Source organism: Chelonia mydas, chromosome 13, assembly GCF_015237465.2.
Source record: "Chelonia mydas isolate rCheMyd1 chromosome 13, rCheMyd1.pri.v2, whole genome shotgun sequence".
NCBI classification, from domain to species: Eukaryota; Metazoa; Chordata; order Testudines; family Cheloniidae; genus Chelonia; species Chelonia mydas.
In genome coordinates, this window is record NC_051253.2 from 28,051,027 (window position 1) to 28,072,377 (window position 21,351).

Consider the following 21,351-nt stretch of genomic DNA (forward strand, 5'->3'; position numbering starts at 1 on the left):
ACACAATTAATCTGTGGAACTCATTGCCAGGGGATGTTGTGAAGACCAAAAATATAACTGGGTTCAAACAAGAACTAGATAACCTCATGGAAGATAGGTATATCAACACCTATTAGCCAAGATGGTCAGAGATGCAACCCCATGCTCAAAGTGACCCTAAATCTCTACCAGAACCCAGGAGGGGAAAACAGGAGTGGCTCTCTCTAAAATTGCCACATTCTGTACACTCCTACAGGAGACTGGGCTACATGGACCATTGGTCTGACCCAATATGGTCATTCTGATATTCTTAGGTTAGTGCTGAGAATCTTAAGAGTCCTCTTTTTAAAAAAAAAAAAAAGAGAGAGAGAATCTTTGGGATTTCCCCTTTCCAGTCTTTTTTCCTCCATGCCTCACGTGCATCTCCTGTTGTTTTCAGTGTTAAACTAGTTTCCCTGCTCCATTAGCTCCATACAGATGCATACAGAACCCCATGACCTTACTCACCATGCACAACACACTTCAAGGGGCCCACTAAGGAGGGGAAGGACAGGGTTAAGTAAATCAGCATCAGGAGGAAAATGGTGGAATGTCATTTGGCAAGAGCCTGGATGAGACAAGGACAGAAAGAGAGAGGAGTCCAAGATAACCCCAAAGCTGAGCTACTGAATGATGGGGAGGACAGCAGAGTTGTTGCCAGTGATGGACAGAGACCAGGGAAAACAGTGTTAGCACTATAGTTAAATATTCCCCTACAATAGATCCAATCTTAATAGTGAAGCATTGTGAGAAAAAGAATGGACCAAGCTATTTTCTTTACTTAAGATGAGGGGAATTGAAAAGGCAAATAAACTACATCTCCTCTGTAATAACGTGAGGCTTTATTAATGAGGAAGGTGATAATTCATTTTCATAAAGTCTATCCTTACCTGTCAGTGCCCACTAGCTCTGAAGGAATCAAACGTCATTGTCTAGAAAACATGAAAGTACCCTGTTGGGTATATTTTGTGGGTTTTTTGAGTCCTGGAAGGATCAAATTAAAATTTTGCACTGACCTGCTCAAGATTGCTCATGCTCCACTCGGCTTTACGAGTTTTCACGAATGAGAAAAATACTGGGGCTATACGTGGAGCGCAGTTCAGTGTTTATCTCAGACGGAATCTGTTATGCAGCATGTGTTTTGTAAGACAACACAAACCCCAATATCCAAGAGGATATTCACCACGCTGGTCTGCACAGACAGATGGACGCATGGACACACACTTACAGACTGCTATATAAAGAGCCATGTAAGTCTCTGAATGCCCATCTGGAATTAAGTGAGGCATCAAGCTAGGATACTGCCTGTCTTTTGGGCAGCAGTGTGGCCTAGTGGGTAGGGTACTTGGGCTGGGATTCAGGAGATATGGGTTCTATTCCTGGCTCTGCCACTAGTCTGCTGAGTGACAATGGACAAGTCACTTCCCCTCTCAGTGCCTTCATTTCCCCATCTGTAAAATGGGGGTAATGATTAGGGTGACCAGATAGTATGAAAAATCAGGGACACTTTCTTTCTTTCTCTCTCTCTCTTTTTTTTTGGGGGGGGGGTGGGGGTGGGGGGGGTGGGGGGGGGCAGGGAATAGTTGCCTGTGTAAGACAAAGCCCCTAGTATCAGGGCAGTCCCGATAATATTGGAGCATCTGGTCACCCTAGTAACGATCCTGATCTCCTTCTGTAAAGTGCTTTGAGAACTACAGATGAAAAGCACTAAATAAGAGCTAGGTATTAATTATTATTTTAAAGTCATTAAGAAAAACAAAAGCAACTTTTAAAAAAAATCTCTCCAGGGACTGAAACAAAGCCAGTTGCGAAAGAGTGGCTGTAATCAGAGGAAAGTGGAACAGAACTGTATTCAACAGCTCTGATTTTCCTCTTGTATTGGGATAAATCCGGTGTAGCTACTCTGGCGCTGCTCCGACTCAGGATCCCCATACACACTGGCCCTTCAACACTATTTTCACATACACGAGGTAGCCTCTTACACAGGTTTCACAGCATGCCCAATGGAATCATTTCTAAATTGATCCCACTGTCAAAGAAACAAAACGGGAGTTCAGAGCCCAACGCCCACTGCGAACTGGGCACTATCTCTCACCCTAGAACTGCCCATTCGTTCTCCCAACCCAGACTGCAGGGATACGGCCATGGGTTCTTACCTCCGTAGACTCTTCCTGCTCATTAATCACTAGGAAGGCATCCTCTGTAGCTTGGCGCTTTGCATCCGCAATGGTTTGTTCCATGCGGGCCCTCTCGGATGCAATCATTTCAAATGCCTTCTGCTCTGCCTCAGCCACAGCTTTCTGCACCTCAGACATGGCCTGGCGCTTCACCTCATTCACGGCTTCTTCTGGAAGAAAACAACAGTCTCATCAACCAGTCTCGCTGGCAAAACAAGCCTCGGACAAAGACGACTGAGTGAGACTGGGAAGAAAAATCCCCCCGGGCAGCACCATTCAATGTTAGGGTGGATACACTAAAGAGACAATAAGTAGATAAGTGCCAATGAACCTCACCCTTGAGCTGAAGAGTCAACCTCTAGGGAGAGAGGGGAGTTCAGTCACCATGGGCAAGTCAATCTATGGCCGCTCTGCTGAGGCCAACAACAAGGGTGCCTAGTTACTGCCAACTGTCATGATGCTTACTAGGATAAGCCTACCTACTGGGAACCAGTCTAAATCCACCATCTGGTTCTACACAGCCTTCTGACCAGCCCTGATGCCAACTACTTCTGGTAATTAGCCTATCAGTTCATAGCCACTGAAAACCAAGAGTATTGGAAATCCAGACAGGAGTAGGTCAAGAGAGGCAAAAAAGGGCCAAAAACACCCCGCAGATTGAAGACCCAAGAAATGGAGGGACCCAGATTAGTTTAGATGAAATGGTGCTGCGTTACATTGCAATGGGATTTGTTTCCCCAATGTATTACTCCAAACCTCAACACTCAGCTGTTGGCGCATCAAGTCCACACCTACGTTTTCCCAAGTGCGTCTCCAACAGCTTCCCAAGCTTGTCTCCCCAGGTATTTATACTTCTGGGTCCAGGCATGCATTCAGTGTGGCACGCAAACTCCCAAACTGCACACACACATCAAGTGTGTGCTCAGCTCAGGTGCATGCCTCTTTGCAAATCTAGGTCAGCATATAACCAGCCAGCCAGGAAAGGAACCACACATTCAAGATGCTTTTCTACAAAGCATGACTTTGCATCTGGCCCTGTGTCCCATCTGCATTTATCCCTTAAGCTTGTGGTAACTCTATCAAGTGACCATCTACAAATACTTACCAGCTTTTTTCCATATCTCTTCAGTAACATAGCCTGTCCCGGACCGGCTGCTGAAGTCCCGCTGGGAATCTGTGGAAACAAGGAATGCATTGACGGATCAGCAGTGTCTCCTCTCCTTGAATTATTTTGCTTAAACAGCCATTCCAAACCCTGCAGGAAAGCTATGAGAACCTGCAGACAGTATCTATAAACCTAGCTAAAGCACCAAGGGACCACGATAGGCTTAATAGCTAAAACCGAAGCAAGTGATTTCTGCAGCTCAGACCATTCATCAAATGGCAAGATGATAAATGAACTTTTAATTAGTGTCCTGCATGATTTATTGCACAGTGTAATCCACTTCCATCTTCCGATACTTTATAATCACAGGCTATATTTATAAATATACATCATCAAACATCTGCTGTGTGCAATGACTGTGAAGATCAATCTATACTAACAATGTATTACATTAAATACAGCACTTTTCATTTTCAAAGATCCCAAAGGCAACTCCCAGACTAAAACTGAAATACAAACTATGCATCTCTTAAAGCTATAGGTGTACAAACACACCCGATACTACCCTCAGTGAGATATAATGTGACAGATGCTGGTAAACGGTATCTTTATTTGGTATCACATGATCTCAGCAATTTAAAATATATTTCCACTGGAAAAGTTTTAGAAATCTAGTAGTATGGCTTTTACACACAATCTTTTCTGGTCTGTTTTTTAAAAATAAGTTTTTCTAAACGTTCACATGACTTCAGAAAAATTAAACTAAACTAAGTCAAACGGTAATGGAAAAGGCAGAAATATCAGAGTTTGTTGTTCCATAGGTTCTTACAAAACTCTGCAACGTACACACCAGCTATTTCACTGACATGGAGGTTTTTGATCTAACTGCACCCTCTAGCTCAAACACACCGGTATTACAGCCCCTGATATTACAGCCTGTTAAGGGAGAATTCAACAAGGTTCCTGCTCTTTTAAGTCATTTTTAACACCTTGGTGCTGTAGCTACCTTCGTCCTGAGCAGCTTTAAAAGGCTGTTCTACTCTGAGAAGCAATGACGTTCAGTGGTACTCCCTGTACTTAACAGATCTGCTCCCTCTGTGTATTCATTACCATCTGCTGACTCCAGTGACTTTTTACCACTTTGCTGCTCCAGTTAGAATCAACATCGATAAGAAAGAGGGAACTGGGTTCTGTCTCTTTTGTGCTGTCAACAGAATTATTTGCTAAGCTCTGGTCGGTTAAACCTGTAAAAACTCAACTGAAGGCAACAGGGCTGCACAGGTGTCCTTGAGGGAATCATTTGTCCTGCAGAATCTTTATTACGTATGGCAAAGAAATGAATGGATGAGTCCAGCTTGACTCTCAGAGCCCCAGGTAAGTCTGTAGGGCAGGCAGGTAGAGAAAACAAAAAGCAACCCACTTTTTTTACTTGTAATTTAAGCACCTGTGATCTGGAATTTGAGTGACAAACACAGAAGCCCACAATGCTATTTCTAAGGATAGAGTAGAGCAGAGTAGAATAATAATTCCTGGCATGCCATTAAAGACTGTACTTCCAATATATTAAGAGTGGCCATTCATAGGCTTCATGGCTTTAAACAGACTGAATGAAAAGGATTTCTTCCTAATGAAAACCTGCTTCTACAACAAAGCCTACAGTTCCTTGGCACTTTCCGAGATATCATGGTGCCAATTAGTACTGGTTTTATAATTACGGCTGCAACCAGTCTGCACTCTATTCTCAGTCCTCTTCCTCCCAAAATGTTTCTAAAGAGAAATTTCAATAGAGAAATTTTAATTTATGCAAAGTTTGGGGGAAGCTGCTCAAGTCATTTCAGAATTACAGGCAGCTAAAAGTTTACCATGCTTCCAATAAAAATTTTTTTAAAAAAGCATTCTCTAGTTTTGGGGTGCACCTGAAACTCAACATCAACTTGGTTTTCAAGTTTCAGATCTATAGGATACTCTCAAAGTAGGGCAAAGGCTAGTCTGGAGAAACCCTTTCAGTCTCAGAGCATACGAACAATGTATTCTTCCTCCAGTCACTCACTGACACATGTAAGTTTCAGAGCACTTGATCCAACCGGATGTTGCCATGCAATATTTCACGTTCTGCTGCTTTTAGATCTGACACATCCGATGAACCAAAGAGAACTTTTTTTAGTCTCTAGGTTTAAGTCTCCCCCAAATCTGGAGGACATTGCTGTGGAACCACAGCCTCAAGTGACCAGTAAGCCGCCCTGTAACTATGTGGCAGCAGTTGGCTCCCTCTCTTACCACTGTTGATGGAGTCAGAACTCCCGGGACTGTGCTGCCTCGAGATGAATTCACTCCCTCCCTTCCTTGTCTCTGTGCTCTCGCTGCACCGCCTCTTCCAGTAGTTGAGCTCCTCCCGGTCAGCCTCCTGACAGCGCCGCAGAACAGCCATGGAGCGCCTAGTCTTCTCCACCATTTCCATGATGCAATTCAAAGCCTGTTGCGGAGGGAAAGGTGAATTTTCAGAACTGGTTACCGATGCCTGTTTCTTTGACGCTCTCTATAGCAGAGAATGGTTTCTTAGTGGAAAATGTCAAATTGAGAGCGTACTTCCCAACAACAGACCCAGCCTGCTTATGTAGACCAAAGAACGCAGAATCATTTGAATGCAATGGGAAAATCAGAGACATTCAAAGTCCCGGTGAAATAAAGCAGAACATTCTCTCAACAGCTGAGATTTCTCTTGTTAAAGTATTATTCAAATGAGTTCTGCTTTAGCATTATCAGATCCATGACAGCAGGTTCCTATTTGACTCCTTATTCTTTTCTATAAATCTACAGACAAGACTAGGGATCTGTCCCTGTTTGGATCAATTATTGGCATAGTTTCAATCACTGGAAGGTCCTTGATATGCTCAGACAGCCAGAAAGAAAGAAATAATATCAGCTACACTCACACAATTATTGTTCAAAAATAGCGTTTATTCATTCCTCTGGCATTTGGTGGAAAACCCCATTTTGAAACAGTGTGGGACAGAATTAGTGAGAAATTTCTTTTTATTGGTCTGCAGCTCTAATCAAGTCACTGATTTACAGAAGTGAAATTTCTTATTGCAACACAATTTTTGGCTATTTCACATCAGCCATATGAAAGAGGGCTGAAATCTGACACTCTTAAAATTTCTAAAACTCTTCCTGAAAAGAGGGCATACTGTGTTCAAATTTCTATCCAACTCCCATCATCTGGAGCTGCACAGAAAACAGAGGGGAATGCGGTGTGTACCCAGGGATTCTCCATCAGCCAGTTAGATTGACCTTGCCTTAGGGAACAGATAGTTGTCAGCAGGGATCCTAGTTTTCCATTATAAAAACCCCCAAAGTTCTCCGATAAAAAAAAACATAAAAATCCATATTTTTCTGTGATTAAAATGAAACACTGAACTTTAGTCTCCCTAACCCCATACATAAGTTATCAGTTGAACACAATGTTTTAGTGATATATTTACAATTTTTAAGCAAGTTCAAAACCTACTAGAGCCATCAATCATTATAATAAAATAAATTAATAGAATTGCTCTCCAGCTTCCCAGCTCTGAAGGCAGTGCCACAGACAGCAGCTTCTCACACCAGAATGCATTCCAGACTCTCCCCCCCGCAGTGGGCGTACCCCCTGTTTGAGAACTTCTGGAATAAGTGTCACTGCTACTTTCAGTAAAATTTAGTGAATAAGTAATATGCTTTTATTTTTTCACAAAATGTAAAAACTAAAGATTCTCTGTAAAAATGCAAATTATGCATTTTTCTGCAGCAAATGGATTTCTACAATCCCTGTTGTCAGTAACTAACCATATCCCAGCTGTGCAGAATTTGGAAATGCTTTGATATCATCTCCCCTCTCACAACACAATTTTATCACAATTATGTTTTATGCAGGGATCAATTTAATAGTTTTCGTTGCCTTCACAGAGTCCCAGAATCCAGGATTAGTATCAGAAGAATGAACAGTATTTTGGGGTAAATTTCCAGCCAGGTCTCTGTCCAGCTTCCACTTGTGCACATGCAAAATTACCCCACAATTTGCTCAGCACTTTGCAGACGGAAACACCTGTTAAAATGCTAATATTTGTATGTACCCTTGAAATAGTCTTGTACCTGTACGTGCATGCAAGTGGTAGCATTGGGTCCAATTGGTTTTGCAGGTGCCATGGTTACTAACTGAGGTCATAAACAAATGTAAGGCCTCACACGCATTTGTGCCTGCAAAGTGCAGGTGTAACCCATATGTGGGTGTATGTTACAGATTCTCCTGTGCCTGCCCCACAGAGGGTATGAGTCTGTTACAGACTCAGCTCCCGAACTTTTGCTCAAGCTGCAGTAGCTCTGGAGGTCCCATGTTCAATCCCCACAGTGCCAACCAAGATGACAGCTGTCACAAAGATACACGTTTGTGCCACTTGTCCATGTCACAATCAGCCCTTCATTTCCAAACAGACCCAAGAAGATAGCTGTGCCCCAGCTTCATTTAACATTGCATTATCAACAGCAGCAAGAAAAGTATTCGTTCTTCTTTAACTAGCAATAGGAATTACCATGTCTTTACATTACACTGCAGTTTCCATGAAAATATATTGCCTCCTGCTGTTTCCTTATCCGTAGGATGTGCCGTTTTAGCCAAAACCCAGATTATCACAGGATATCAGAGACTTGTTAGGGAAAAATCGGCAGCAGTTTTAAAACATTTTTAGTGTGCACTAAAATAGGCCACTCAGAAAATGCTGATTTGACACCACCTATGACACAGTCAAGTAAAATGAAGCAGCTGGTGGTTTGGTTGCTGGAAAAGGATTTTTTTTTTTTTTTAGGTTCCTTACGTGATCAAGATGCTTCCACTCATCAGCCCACTCTCTCTCCGTTAAGCGATGGTCCACGAGCTCATCCTGATAGCCGCCATTTAAACCTGTTATAAATTACACCCAAAATTAGGACCAGACTTTCTTCCATTAGACTTTACCCCACTTTCAAATCGTGGTCTGGTAGCTCCAGCCAGCGGATAACAAATAAGGCTCGTTAAAGTGAAAAAATGTATGTTTCAATAGTGAAGAGCAGTGGCGTGGAAAAGAGAAAAATCTTGATTTGAACAAGTATTTTTTCCCTTTAATCCCAAATGCACGTACTTCCTATGAAACTGGTCTCTGGGAACATGGCTACACTGCAGCTAGTCACCTGAGTCCAAGCCCACCACACCTTCTGGGGGTAAGCTTTGGTGGCTAGCCCAAGCTACAGTGTAAACCCTGCTACTTCAGTGCGCTAGCTTGCGCAGAGCTAAGACAAGTCTGTCTACGCGTGCTGGGAGGCACACTCCCCAATGCAATGCAGGACATATCCCTGTACTGTCTACAGCAAGAGGGACCTCTCAGATGACAGCAGATAGCTCCACTTATACTGTATTCTAAAGAGCTCCTGCAACTGGTTGTTTAGATACAGCTGCCCTGCTTCCCCCCACCCCAGGTTCATCTGCCTACAGAAAGCGATTTCCAGCAATGTGCATTTTATTGGCGGATCTCCTCAGTATGCTGCCCAGCTGTGTACTGGACCATTCCATAGCAGCCCTAGTATGACAGATCAGGCAAGATCACATATGGGACAGAGAAGGGGCCAGGGCTCTCTTACCGAGATTGCTATGTCTGTCGCGCATATCCCTCTGTTCCAAGAGCTTGTTGGGGTCTCTGTACAGGTGGGAAGTTGCGATGTCTTCCAAGGTGTAGTGCTGGAGTGGAGGTGGGGTTGGATGGAACTGCCCAGCAGGATTCATGAGGGGTAGAGCCAGGGCAGGGCTGTGTCGCGGAGCTGGACTAATGGTGCACACTCTCTTGGCAGGTGGCTCCGATGGGAGCGGGTCTCTCTCAAAACTATTTTCTTCTCTTCTGCAAACAAGCCAAAAGAGGTGGATTTCTGTCAGCACTAAGAACATATTCAGAAAGGGAAAGAGATGAACCCAGCTGTCCAGAGAGAGAAACAGATTTCAAACCAGGACTCTGAGCAGCAGAACTGAGCAGGAACAAGCTGGGAAGCCAAAACAAATGTATTACACTTGAAAAAACCCAAAACACAACTACAGGACACACTGCCACGTGGGGGTGGGGGAGGAGGAGGGGGAAGAGAAAAGAAGCTGTTAATGTAGATTATTTCCAGTTGCTCTTCTCTAAACTCCAGGCACATTCTATGTAATTATACACAAAACTGTATCCAAAATACAATTAGCAAAGCTTAAAATAGACTTCTGAAACACACCCCTCCCTGACCCCCAGTATCTCCTCCAGAACAGCCTCCCATTCCCTACGCACTCCACTCCTCCAGGGAAAGCCTCAGGGAACAGCCACCTCTTGCATTTTAGGCCAGACTGAAGACGTCATGCTAGCTTCTAGCCAGCGAGGCACTCTCAGGCAGACTCTGCTTGACAGCGTATCAGTGCCTGAAGAAAACCCTGCGAAGCCCAGCGCAGTGTCCTCACAAGCACACCATTCTCTTGGAGCATTTTTATGGAGCCACGTTGGACACAGCACGGAGAGCGAATTAGAGAGGTCATTAACTGTGAGTGAGAGTTTGAACAGGCCACTTGGCTTAACACAAGGCAAGAACAACATCTTCCAACAGTATTAGGTTTCACTTTGACTTCACTGCTCCAGGAACAGGGCCACCACTTAAAAACTGAATTGAACATGCAGTTCCCTTTACCTGTCTGGACTATGTCTCTTCCCATTTCCATTCACCTCCATCAGCAGCTCAGAGGAGTCGGCCGGGGATGTGGTGTTTGTGTTCAGCAGGATGTGCTCATGCTGGGCCAGGTACTGGGAAGGAGTTTGCTTGGCAGCCCGGGCACAGTGCAGCAGCTCCCTCTGCAGCAAGGGAAGGTTGGCCTGGAAAACAGGTTGCACTGCATTGCAGTTTTGGTTTGTAAAGTCTGACAGCAGTGTTGATTCCGTCTGTCTACTTGACTCCAATTATCTGTCAAAATGGCATGACTAGCGTCCACAGTTTAAAATTAACGGGGCCTGTGCTATAGCCTTGCTGTGCACTAAAAAGGCATTTTATGATGTTTGTATAGGTGACATGTGCTTATGTGAAAAAACTGTTCTCTTGAGAACTAGAGAGGGCCTGAAACGAGTTGTGTTAGGAAACAAAATATTACACAATAACCTTCCTTGTGATTCCAGCATCTTGTCTATTTCAGGGCCTTGAAAATCTGAAAGCAAGACCTGATTAGATCACTGCTGAATTTTGTTCTGTTTTATTTTTCTGACACACAAATAGACATGATAGGCCATTATAGATCCTAATACGCTGTTAGGGCTATCCCAGATTGCTGTATAAACAAACATTTAGAACATATGCTTTACGCTTTTAGTGCATCTCTAATGAAAAGATGACAGCATTCAACATTACATATCAATTACTTATTTGTTTTGGTGGAGTGCATAATTTCTCTGAAACCTCAGAAACTCCCTTCCCTAAGTACTTGTATTTCCTCTGTTCAATACATGCCCAGCTGGTCCGCTGAAACTAGTTATGGAGTAAACAAGAAATAAATTATGATACTTGGAGTTAAAGAGAATGTGTGGAAAAATGAGATTATACTAAGAAATGTGTCGGGAAGTTCAGTCATCATCTTCAGATGCAATCAGCCCAGAGGAAATGGACAATACAGGATCTTTAATGATGTCCATGACAAAGTCACACTTTCCCTCTGAGCTGGTCATATTAGGTCAACATGACTGTATATTCTGGACCGTCTTCCTGCGACGTTAAGTGTAATTGCTCTGATGAGCTTCCGGTTTACTGGTTCCCAGCAATTGCAGTGCTGCCAAACAACACAGGCTGCTGGGTTCAACATGTGAAACATTAGCGAGACCCTGCAGTTTCACCATCACCTTCAGAAATGGAATCACAAAGGGACGAAGAGGGAAGTTGGTGGCCTCTTGGAGCTTGCAGTGAAATTCCTCAATTGTCACTGTAGAGTTCTGTAAAAAGAAACAAAATGAAACTCCATCTTCTGCATAGTTTAGTCCTTAAAATAAATTCTGTGTGAAGAAGGAAACCAATGAAACTTGAAGTTAGCCTTTTTATTTGCCATGTGGGATCAATAACGTTTGCACCAGATTTTAGTCAGCAGCACCTTATCCCCTAACTGGCCTACCAGTCCACTGCTGCAGAGGATGACTGAAAGACTTTCCAAATCCATTAAACATACTCCACAACCTAAAATACAATAGAAAGTGCTTGAGTTCCATGGAAGCATCATAGTGATTTCGAACGTGGCTTTTAAAAATTGGTAAGAAACACTAATTGGGGACCATCACTTCTACTCTGTAGGTAAAAATGCCTGTGTCAAGGTTCCTTTCCCACTCTGAACTCTAGGGTACAGATGTGGGGACCTGCATGAAAACCCCCCTAAGCTTATTTTTACCAGCTTAGGTTAAAACTTCCCCAAGGTTCAAACTATTTTACCTTTTGCCCTTGGACTTTATTGCTGCCACCACCAAGTGTCTAATAAATATATAACAGGGAAAGAGCCCGCTTGGAAACGTCTTTCCCCCCAAAAAATCCTCCCAAACCCTACACCCTCTTTCCTGGGGAAGGCTTGATAAAAATCCTCACCAATTTGCATAGGTGAACACAGACCCAAACCCTTGGATCTTAAGAACAATGAAAAAGCAATTAGGTTCTTAAAAGAAGAATTTTAATTGAAGAAAAACGAAAAGAATCACCTCTGTAAAATCAGGATGGTAAATACCTTACAGGGTAATCAGATTGAAAACATAGAGAATCCCTCTAGGCAAAACCTTAAGTTATAAAAAGACATAAAAACAGGAATATCCATTCCATTCAGCACAGCTTATTTTATCAGCCATTTAAACAAAACAGAATCTACCGCATATCTAACTAGATTGCTTATTAGCCCTTTACAGGAGTTCTAACCTGCATTCCTGCTCTGGTCCGGGCAAAAACAAAAAACAGACAGAGAGAACCCTTTGCCCCCCCCCACAGCTTTGAAAGTATCTTGTCTCCTCATTGGTCATTTTGGTCAGGTGCCAGCGACGTTATCTTTAGCTTCTTAACCCTTTACCGGTGAAAGGGTTTTTTCCTCTGGCCAGGAGGGATTTAAAGGTGGTTAGCCTTCCCTTTACATTTAGGACAGCCTGCATGCACTATAACCATTTCTAACACTTGCACAAATACAAATCCTAATGCACACACAGGTGTGTATCGACCAAGCCATGGGTTTTGCACCAGCACTGTATTCGAATACTTACCCAGGTGTTAAGACCATTGAAAGAGTCTGCACAGGTGTTGACAAATTTGTATAGTGCATGCAAGTACGTGCACACATGTGAACAAGAAGGACACTGAAAGTTCAGCCTTCATTTGCTAAGGCTAATTTTCAACACTTACGAGAGTTTAGCACTATTTTCGTTTGCTCTCCTAGTGTATCTGGATTAAATTATGCGGGGCAGCCCAAACCTGGCATTAAGAGTAAACAGCCATTAATACACATCATGTGTTCTGCTACGTATCCCATCAGAAGCATTTTGCGTGACATGAGTCTCTCCGCTCACTGGAGGCTTAGAATTTACCTTTTTCTAAAATAGTGACTGAATCAGTGAATTTACAGCAGCTATCCCTGTACAGTGGTAGCCAGAGGACCCCAAGATTTGCCAGAGATCTCTCTCCATATCTTTAGGAGCTTATGCATTCAACCAGTCAGCCACATACTGAACAGTTACAGAAAATATCATGGTGGCCTGTATAGATCAGACCTAGCACTTACATCACCACTTTTTCAGAGCACCGCACCAAACATCAATCCACTCTCACCACAGCCCCGCGAAGCAGGGAAACATTATCGGTTTTCCCCAAGGCCATACAACAAGTCAGTGGCAGAGCCTGAACTTGTGAGTTCCTGACTCTCTCTCCCCTCTGCACATTCCTTTAGACCACACTGCCTCACGCAGCAAGGAAATATTAAGTTTGACCACACTGAAGCCATGACAGTATTTAACAAATGGTGTGTCAAACTGGCATTTCCTTCGTTTGGAAGCAGATTAGAGCAAAATCCATCAGCAGCCAGAGTCAGGAAAATTAGGAATTCTTCATGTTCCAGAGGGTTACAACAAGACATGAGCAGGAGACCGTTTATCTAGCAAAAAAATAACATGCACTTCTCAGTTGCAAGGAAGCTCTATCTGCAAGAGAAGGCTGAGGAGAGCATGTTCAGGACCCTTTTGCAGAAGATTTATATCATAGGAAATTACTGTTTTGAAAAAACATCAGACCTGCTACTCTCCTTTCAGTTAGGAAGAAAAACAGAACAGGCCTGTGATTTGTAAGGTAGGATTTTTAGCCCAAGCCCCTCTGGATTTCATGGAGCTTAGTGGCATCCAGCTAGTAGCTGAAGATAAATACAGATGAGAGTCCAACAGCTTATTGAAGCCAAATGAAGATGATGAAAAACAGAAAAGTTATGAGACAGGGTAAACATTATACAAAGTTTAGACTTGCTTGGTAAATAGCTTTCCCATAAGCCACAAATGCATAGTATTGTGCAATATATACACATGTCGGCTGCCAGGTTCCCATCATTAGCAGAGCTCTCGCCCACCAGAAAAGCCCCAAAGGCCATTTGAGAGGCTTTAGTCTTGAGTGGCTTCCAGGACTCCATTTGTTAGTGCTTACCACTAGTGCTAGGACGAGGGTCCGGACCTTCTCCCCGATCTCTGGTGAAATGTCATTGCCAAACTGCTGAAGAGTGGTAAGGAAGCGCTTGAGTTTGCTGAGCTGCCGGGCCCCACAGGTTGCTGGGAGTTGCTGATTGGTCAGTGAGGACGAAGATGACGAGGCAGGACCATTGCTGAATCTCTGGGGTGGAGAGGGTGCCCCATTCAGCGTTGGGGGAGAATGGTTAATCCCATTGGGCACTGAAATGAAGAACCAAACCAAAACGTAAGCATAAGTGACCACTGCTGTAACAGACTGTAGAAATACCCAAACGGGGCATACAACAATTCCATGCTGGTTCGAGAGACTCAGAAAAGAAAACTGACTAGAAACAGAGCAGAGCACCCCAGAATTGTGGGTTAAAGCAAAAATACCATGTTAAAATGGCCACAATGGGTCTATTTCCTCGACCTCTGTACCTGTTTCTCTAAGTGCTCATGAAAACACAGGACATTTCCTGCTGATGTACTCAAACACAAGGATGCAGGCACAGCTTTGTTGAATGGCATTTATACCCATTACTTTTCAGCACTCTAACTTTTCCATTTCTGGCTCTGTTCCGATACCGAAGTTTAACTATTCAGCCACTTGTAGACCAGCTGTAAAAGTTTGCAGGCCAGATCAGCTGTCCATAGTTTCTTTTTTAAACCTACCTGTCAGCTGTTTTTTAAAATGTTTTTCTCATCTGAATCCTATTGAAATTTAGAGCATGGACTTTAATAGACTCCAAAGACCTATCTTAACTTCCAAAGACATGAAATCATTACTAACAATTAGGGTTAAAAACAAATGCTTTCTAAATAAATACCTATGGTTGTGATAGCTCTCGGGGAGCTGAGCTTCATAAAGTTTAACAGCGTAAGGCAGAACAGTGTCTCACATATAGATCAAGAGCTTAGATATGCTTTAACTCACCCAGAAATTATGGGCTGAATTCCAGAATTTCTGGGTGACATTCTCTGGCCTGCATTAAATGATTGCAATGGTCCTTTCTGGCCTTAAAAATTGACAAATTCAAGGTAAATCAATTTTGTTCACTTAGTCCTGAGTCCTGCCAAGCATCTGACAGCACCGATGTTTGCACCCACATGCAGTACTGCGGACATCAAGAGGCCTTTGTTGAGGTGTAAAGGTCCATCCAGGCGGATCCCGCTGCAGGATCAGGGCCATGCCTCTCCCCAGGAAATTTACATCGGCCTCAGTTTTGCCAGTGTCTGGTGTTTTTGATCTGATCATGTTGGTAAGTTTGTTAGTCTATTTCAACATGCTTTCTGACTAAATTAGACTAAGCTGCTGACGTTTAGGGGCTTCAGGAGGGATTTGAAAAATTGTTCAGATCCCGATACAGCTCTTGTGCAATCTGAGGTCCTGTCTGGGAAACGTTTAAAGCAGGCATATGATTCAGGCCCTAATGCGATCCAAACCATGAACTGCAGAGTGGAAAAGTACATCATATTCAAAATATATTTTAAGTCAATCCACTGTTTCAAAATTATGGCCCCAATTCTGGACTCCTCGTACCCCAAAACCCACTATAGTCACTGGGAGTTTCGGCTGAGGAAGTAATACAGGATCAGGCCCCAAAGAGTATAAAAATATTACAAGTCCTCTTTTAAGGGGCACTGTTTGGAGCAGCACTGCAGAAAGAATGCCCAGGACTATGCTGTCTTTCTGGGATGCTGATGCATGCACATGTACACATGCATGCAGAGAGAGAAACAGAGAGTTGACATGGCTGTTCAAGAAAAACAGATATGACCACTTCATCTTCATTTAAAGAACAGGGAAATCCAGCAATATTTACCAAATTGGACCATGAGAAACAGCATGGAAAAATTATTTATAAACTTAGTATTGTGAAAACTACGGTAGTTTAATAAGAATTATATAAAATTATTGTGTTCTCTTAAAATGAGAGCCTTTCAACTTCAAAAGACTACCCTAGTGAGACCTTTTCAAATGATGGGAAGGGAAGGATTAGGGCAGTTAAACCGCTCAAGGGCTGCTCAGAGATCTGAGGTTATAAAAGCTCCACACACCTGTCGTGGCAGTGGAGAAGCGGGGAGACAACCGAAGAAGAATAACCAGAGTCAGTTACAGATTCACAGGAAAGATAAGGGCAGAAAAAAAAATATCAAAGCTTGCTCATGTTAATGAAAGGGGCGAAAGGGCTGCTACAGAGGGAAAGTACTGCTAGATGGAAGGTAGGTCCATTAATAAAGGAAGAAGGAATGAAATGAATGACAACATGCTGAGCTCTTGTTTTAAAGGTGACCTGCAAAGAAAAATAAAGATGAGCTTTTGAGTTGTGTGTGTCATTATTACGGGTAAGGAAGATCTGAATGTTTTTTAAAAAATGTATTTTTCTATTTAAAAAATAAAAAGTAAAGGAATCTATGGAACATTTAAACACTTTCAAAGAAGCCAAACTAGATGACAGGCATTACATGATATTAGCATGCATGATGAATCCAAGAGAAGTATTTGGGACAGTACTAGAAGACTGGATAAAAGCAAATGTCTTAATGAATTTCAAGGAGGAGGATCCTGGCAATTATTTCCCCATAATTAACATCTATTCGTAGTAAAAAAAAAAAATGCAATAACTAACCATTAAAAAAAACAAACCATAAGTAAGAAGCAAGGGACGTAGCATGGCCTACTGGCTAGGACACTCGAATGGGAGATCCATGTTCTATTCCTAGCCTTGTTATTGACCTGCTAGGTGAAGTCAGACAAGTCTTTCCCGCAAGATCTTTTGTCTGCCTGTTCGGTTTAGATGATCAGTTCTTTGGGGTCAGATTATTATAGCGTATGTACAGAGCCGAGCACAAAGAGGCCTTGACATTGGCTGGGGCCTTTAAAAACTACTGGAATATAAATAATGAGACTAATCCTCACCAGACTTACTTCATTGCAATTACAGTAAAAGCTAAGTTAGCGAATGACCAAACCCCAGTAGGATTTTAGTAAAACATCTGAGACTGTGTGATTCATAACCTTACTTGAAAAATTAATTCAAAATGGTTTAGATAAGACTGAATAACCATAAACTAGGATGCCATAAAAAAACCAATGTATCAAAGATGAGGGCAAGGGAAAGTCTGATGTGGTAGCCCAGTGAGAAGTATTCTGGAATATCTAATTAAGCATTCTGGCAGGGAGGTTAAGTGGTAAGTGAAATTCATAGATGACACTAAATTGTGCGGGGCTGGAAACATCAGTGAGGGGAGTAAAATAATACACAGGTAGCTAGAGAGATGAGAAGTGTGGGCAGAAAACAGTGAGGAGAATCAACCTTCTAAAAAAAAAACGCACCTCATGCATCTGGGGAAAGATAACCCTTACCTCAGCTGTTACATGGAAGGAAGAAAAGTGGAAAGCTGTAACACTGAGAAAGACTTTGGGAAGATAGCGACTAGTAAATTGGATACAAGTTTGCAATGTCATAATGGGAGCAAAGAAGTCCAAGTTCCTTTGGACTGCACAAGTGAGGCATGAGGGAGCAGAAAGGGAAATACCCCTCTGTACTGTACTGGTGCTACTGCAGGTAGAAGAGTGTTATTTCTAGGCATCACACTACCAGAAAGAAAAACTAGAGGGAGTAGCTGGAACAGCAACCAAACAGAGCAGGGGTATGGAGGACTGAATTATGTAGAGGAGGGGCAATGAAAGTCAACCCTTATTGGAAGGGTATAAATAACTGAAATGGAGAGAGATGATTTGGGGTGAATAAGGAGGAGCTATGAGACCTTCCTGGCAGTGAGATACATCAACCCGTGGACTAATCTCCCAAGGGAAGCAGTGTGAGCGCCAGCACTGGTCTTCTTTAAAACTAATCTGGAAAAAGCACTTCTGTATTTGAGTCAGTGTACCGTAGTGAACAATTCTGCAGCAGTAGGGAGAGGCACTGGATAAACTACCTGGTAGGAGAGATTCAATCCCCCCTCCCAGTTCTTCGCTACCTCTACGATGCACAACTCACTCTCTAGTCCGGGTATCAGCACACAAAAACAGCTGCAATATTGGCAGCAATTTTTAAAAACTGAATGTTTCCCCCACATCAAGATTAAGAGTCTTGTTGAAAATTCAAGGGGAAAAGCAGTTTCCTAACATCAGATCAGACCCAGGTACAGACAAGCCTTACATGCTGTAGGAGTGAATGACACTGGCCGGGGTCCGCCTGGGTTCACAGGTGGCAGTGGTGGCATGCTTGGAGGAGAAGATCTTGACTGTATCTTCACTTCCACAGGCGATCCAGGCATCACTGGCACCCTCTTCTCACTAGCAACTGGTAAGAGAAGAAAAAGAGAGTTTAAAGCTCACTGAAGGTCAAAACCACACACACCCCAGCCCCACACCAAATCATTCCTCTGAACTCACAACGCTGCGGGGCAGAAGGAGAGAAAGCAAGGTGCTCAGATACTGCAGTGATGAGGGTGGTGTGAGAACCTGAATAGAACAGGTTAAAACCTCTGCAGGCAGGATACTGATATGGCGCACACTACAGTCTGGACTGATCACACGCGCACACATTCACACACACTGTTCCAAAGTTTTTTGTTTGGTTGTTTGTTAAATCTTTCCAAAAGTAACCAGCCTGCCTGGCAATGCCGGCCTACTCCTGCCAGCAAACTGTAGATACATGGGTGGGATTTTGAGAAGTGACTCACGAGCACAAGTCCCATTGAAAGTCTGTACGATTTATGCTGCTACGTCCCTTAGACACTTTTGAAAATCACACCCATAGAATACAAGAGCCCAATGAGTTTGAAAGAAGGCAGGTGAAAATGAAAGACTTTCACATCTCCACCCCTCATTAAAACCTGAGGTCAGGCACATAGCTCTGGGGAACCACCATCACACAACGCAAGGCAGAGTTACATTCTTTACAAGGCGCCTGTGATGCCAACAGGTGGCTGGTGGAAAAAACAAACTCTGGCTTTGACAGGTAAGTAAAGGAGACATTTGTAAAGCTCTTTTGTTTCAGGGTTTGATATTCAGTGCCCCAGCAGGTGTGGGTTTGCAGGTGTCAAATGAACACCTCCCTTCTGTGAACAACACGGGCTGTGCACCCTTGTAGAAATACAGGGCTACCCGAGCACACAGAAAAGGAAGGATGTGTGAACATTCAGATAACTACATCTGAATAGATGAGTACTTATGTGGGCACTGAAAATCAAGACTATAAAATGTACGGATGCACATACAGTACAGTATTTTCCTAAGGATTTGGGTTCTTAAAACTATTAGTTTTTATAAATCATCATCCCACTTCACCTTTAAGGCCATGTCTTCATTGCAAAAAAGGTGGGACAGTTAACTCTTTGTTAAATCCTAGTGGAGACATGACACCATAGTTTTTAATCTTGATATAGCTAGTCGAGATCAACCCCAGGTGGAGGGCTCTAGGGTTGAGCTCAACTAGTTACATCAATAAAAACTCTGTTTCTTGTTTCCACTAGGATTTGATATTGAGATAGCTCTCCACTTTCCTGCAGAAAAAGACAAAGCTCAAGTGTCTCCAAAGCACGACTGCTTTACTAAGAGCCGATAAACCCGCCAGCATATTATTCAGAGACCATGGATGCTTATTGTTGCTGCTCTGATGACACTGGCATGCAGCTCATCCATAAGTGTGTGACCCAAAAGGAGTAATGTGAGACAACGTGATCCAGATCATCCCCCTCAACAATGTGCTGACCACTTTCTGCTCCTGAAACCGATGCCTGTCTCATCTGATTAGTTCCTGAACTTGTTGTGACGATGTGGTAGCATGCCCTTCCTAAAATCGTTGAAAGATTTCCAGCACATCCATCTGGGCTCTGGTACTTTTTTTTTTTTTTTTTTTGGCCAGGGACGGGGAGGGAAGGGAGCAAGGGAAGGAAGGAACTGACAGTTGTCTTTCACTTCTGTGTGTTGTATGCAGTGTGTGAGAACCCAAAGGGAACCATGGTTGCAGACCACCTGCTTTTTCAGCAAGGCTGCCAAAGGCCTGGAGGAGAGCGTAGCAGTTAGACATGTTTCAACCTTCACCACTTGGCATAAGCTGGAATTCAACACAGCCCACAAGCAATGCACTGAAATGCCTCCAGAAGCGTTGACTGAAAAGTTTGGATTCTTTCTAGTGTAAGACAAAAAAACTTCAGCTGCTTGGATACCTTTATAACAGCTGAAACTAACTGCCTTCAATGCTGATTGGCTATGGGCAAAGGAAAAAGCATTCTGGAACTTTGAAAGGTGAGACGGCACATGGGGCATTTCCCTTGTCATGAAGGAGGGCTGGGCAGCTTTTTGTTTATATATAATGAAGCATTTTCCTGTCTAACAAGCCCACCAGAGAGTTCAGTGCATGTTTATGTTAGGAAGGCACGACAGAAAAACAGCAAATTGCTACTCACAGCTCCTTCACTGCCAAAAAACAAATCTAACTTCTATCAGCACTGCAGAGCAAGCTGGAATCCATTCCGCCATGTGCAGCAACAAGAGAATGGTCCGTGAGCTTCTGATAGCATAATCTGTATTACTAGCGAGGACTTAAAAGGCAGAAAGGACCCACGTAGACCTCTGGGGCTGATTAGAAACATCAAATAATACTTAGCGCTAGAACAGCCCTTCTCATCTTCAAAGCATTAACCATCAGTAGAGGTAAGAAGCACACACATTTTTACAACCGGAAAAAACTAACAGAGGTGAAGTGACTTTTCTAAAGCCCTGGAAGGAATCAGTTTCCAATTCTGAATTAGAACTCAGAAATTCCTGGCTCCCAGACCTGTGTCCAACTACACCTCTCTAGACTGGAGATGGAAGCTATTGAGAGAGACTTAATAAGGAACTGCCCACTGAGAGCTGTGCTTAACTCACTTTAGGTGCTGTATAAATACTAAATACTACATAGTGATGTCATTTTTGCAAGTTATCAATCAGCACTAAAGAACACAGTTCTACCAGGGCTTAAACTCTGCGTGGAACAATCCTATTTTTAAAAAAAGGAAACTGATTGAACTGAGAAGTTTTTCACTGAATTATAATCACAAAACCTGCTGCTTTGCAGTTTATGGCAACAATCTGTTCTCCTCAGCAAAGGTGCTGGTTTGTGAAAGCATAGAAGGAACAACCTGGTGCCAGAGCCCTTCTGCACCAAGCACTTGGCACTATCGCCAAAAAATGGCCTGAAATCCCCTAGGCAAGTCATAAGCACCTGTTTTTCCTGCATACACCAGACCACAGGTTTCTCCTTTATTCTCCTTGTGGAAAATTATCCTTAAGGTCAGCAAGGTAACTAATGGATCTTGCATTCCA

The 21,351-nt window shown here is 43.0% G+C and overlaps 1 protein-coding gene across 7 annotated transcripts in view; it reads right to left on the reverse strand.

Annotated features, from left to right (window-relative positions):
- Nucleotides 1-21,351, reverse strand: part of CBFA2T2 (CBFA2/RUNX1 partner transcriptional co-repressor 2) — a 129,948-nt gene that overhangs the window by 39,914 nt on the left and 68,683 nt on the right. For 5 of the 7 annotated variants that reach the window (XM_043526763.1, XM_037915442.2, XM_043526760.1 and 2 more), the window contains 9 exons: nt 18,197-18,340; nt 14,008-14,249; nt 11,205-11,294; nt 10,012-10,193; nt 8,947-9,200; nt 8,148-8,233; nt 5,578-5,773; nt 3,301-3,369; nt 2,175-2,365 (listed from right to left, as the gene is read on the reverse strand). In XM_043526763.1, coding sequence (XP_043382698.1) covers nt 2,175-2,365; nt 3,301-3,369; nt 5,578-5,773; nt 8,148-8,233; nt 8,947-9,200; nt 10,012-10,193; nt 11,205-11,294; nt 14,008-14,249; nt 18,197-18,340 — 1,454 coding nt within the window. The remainder of the gene's footprint in view (nt 1-2,174; nt 2,366-3,300; nt 3,370-5,577; nt 5,774-8,147; nt 8,234-8,946; nt 9,201-10,011; nt 10,194-11,204; nt 11,295-14,007; nt 14,250-18,196; nt 18,341-21,351) is intronic. The other 2 variants (XM_043526762.1, XM_043526761.1) reach the window with 1 other exon arrangement.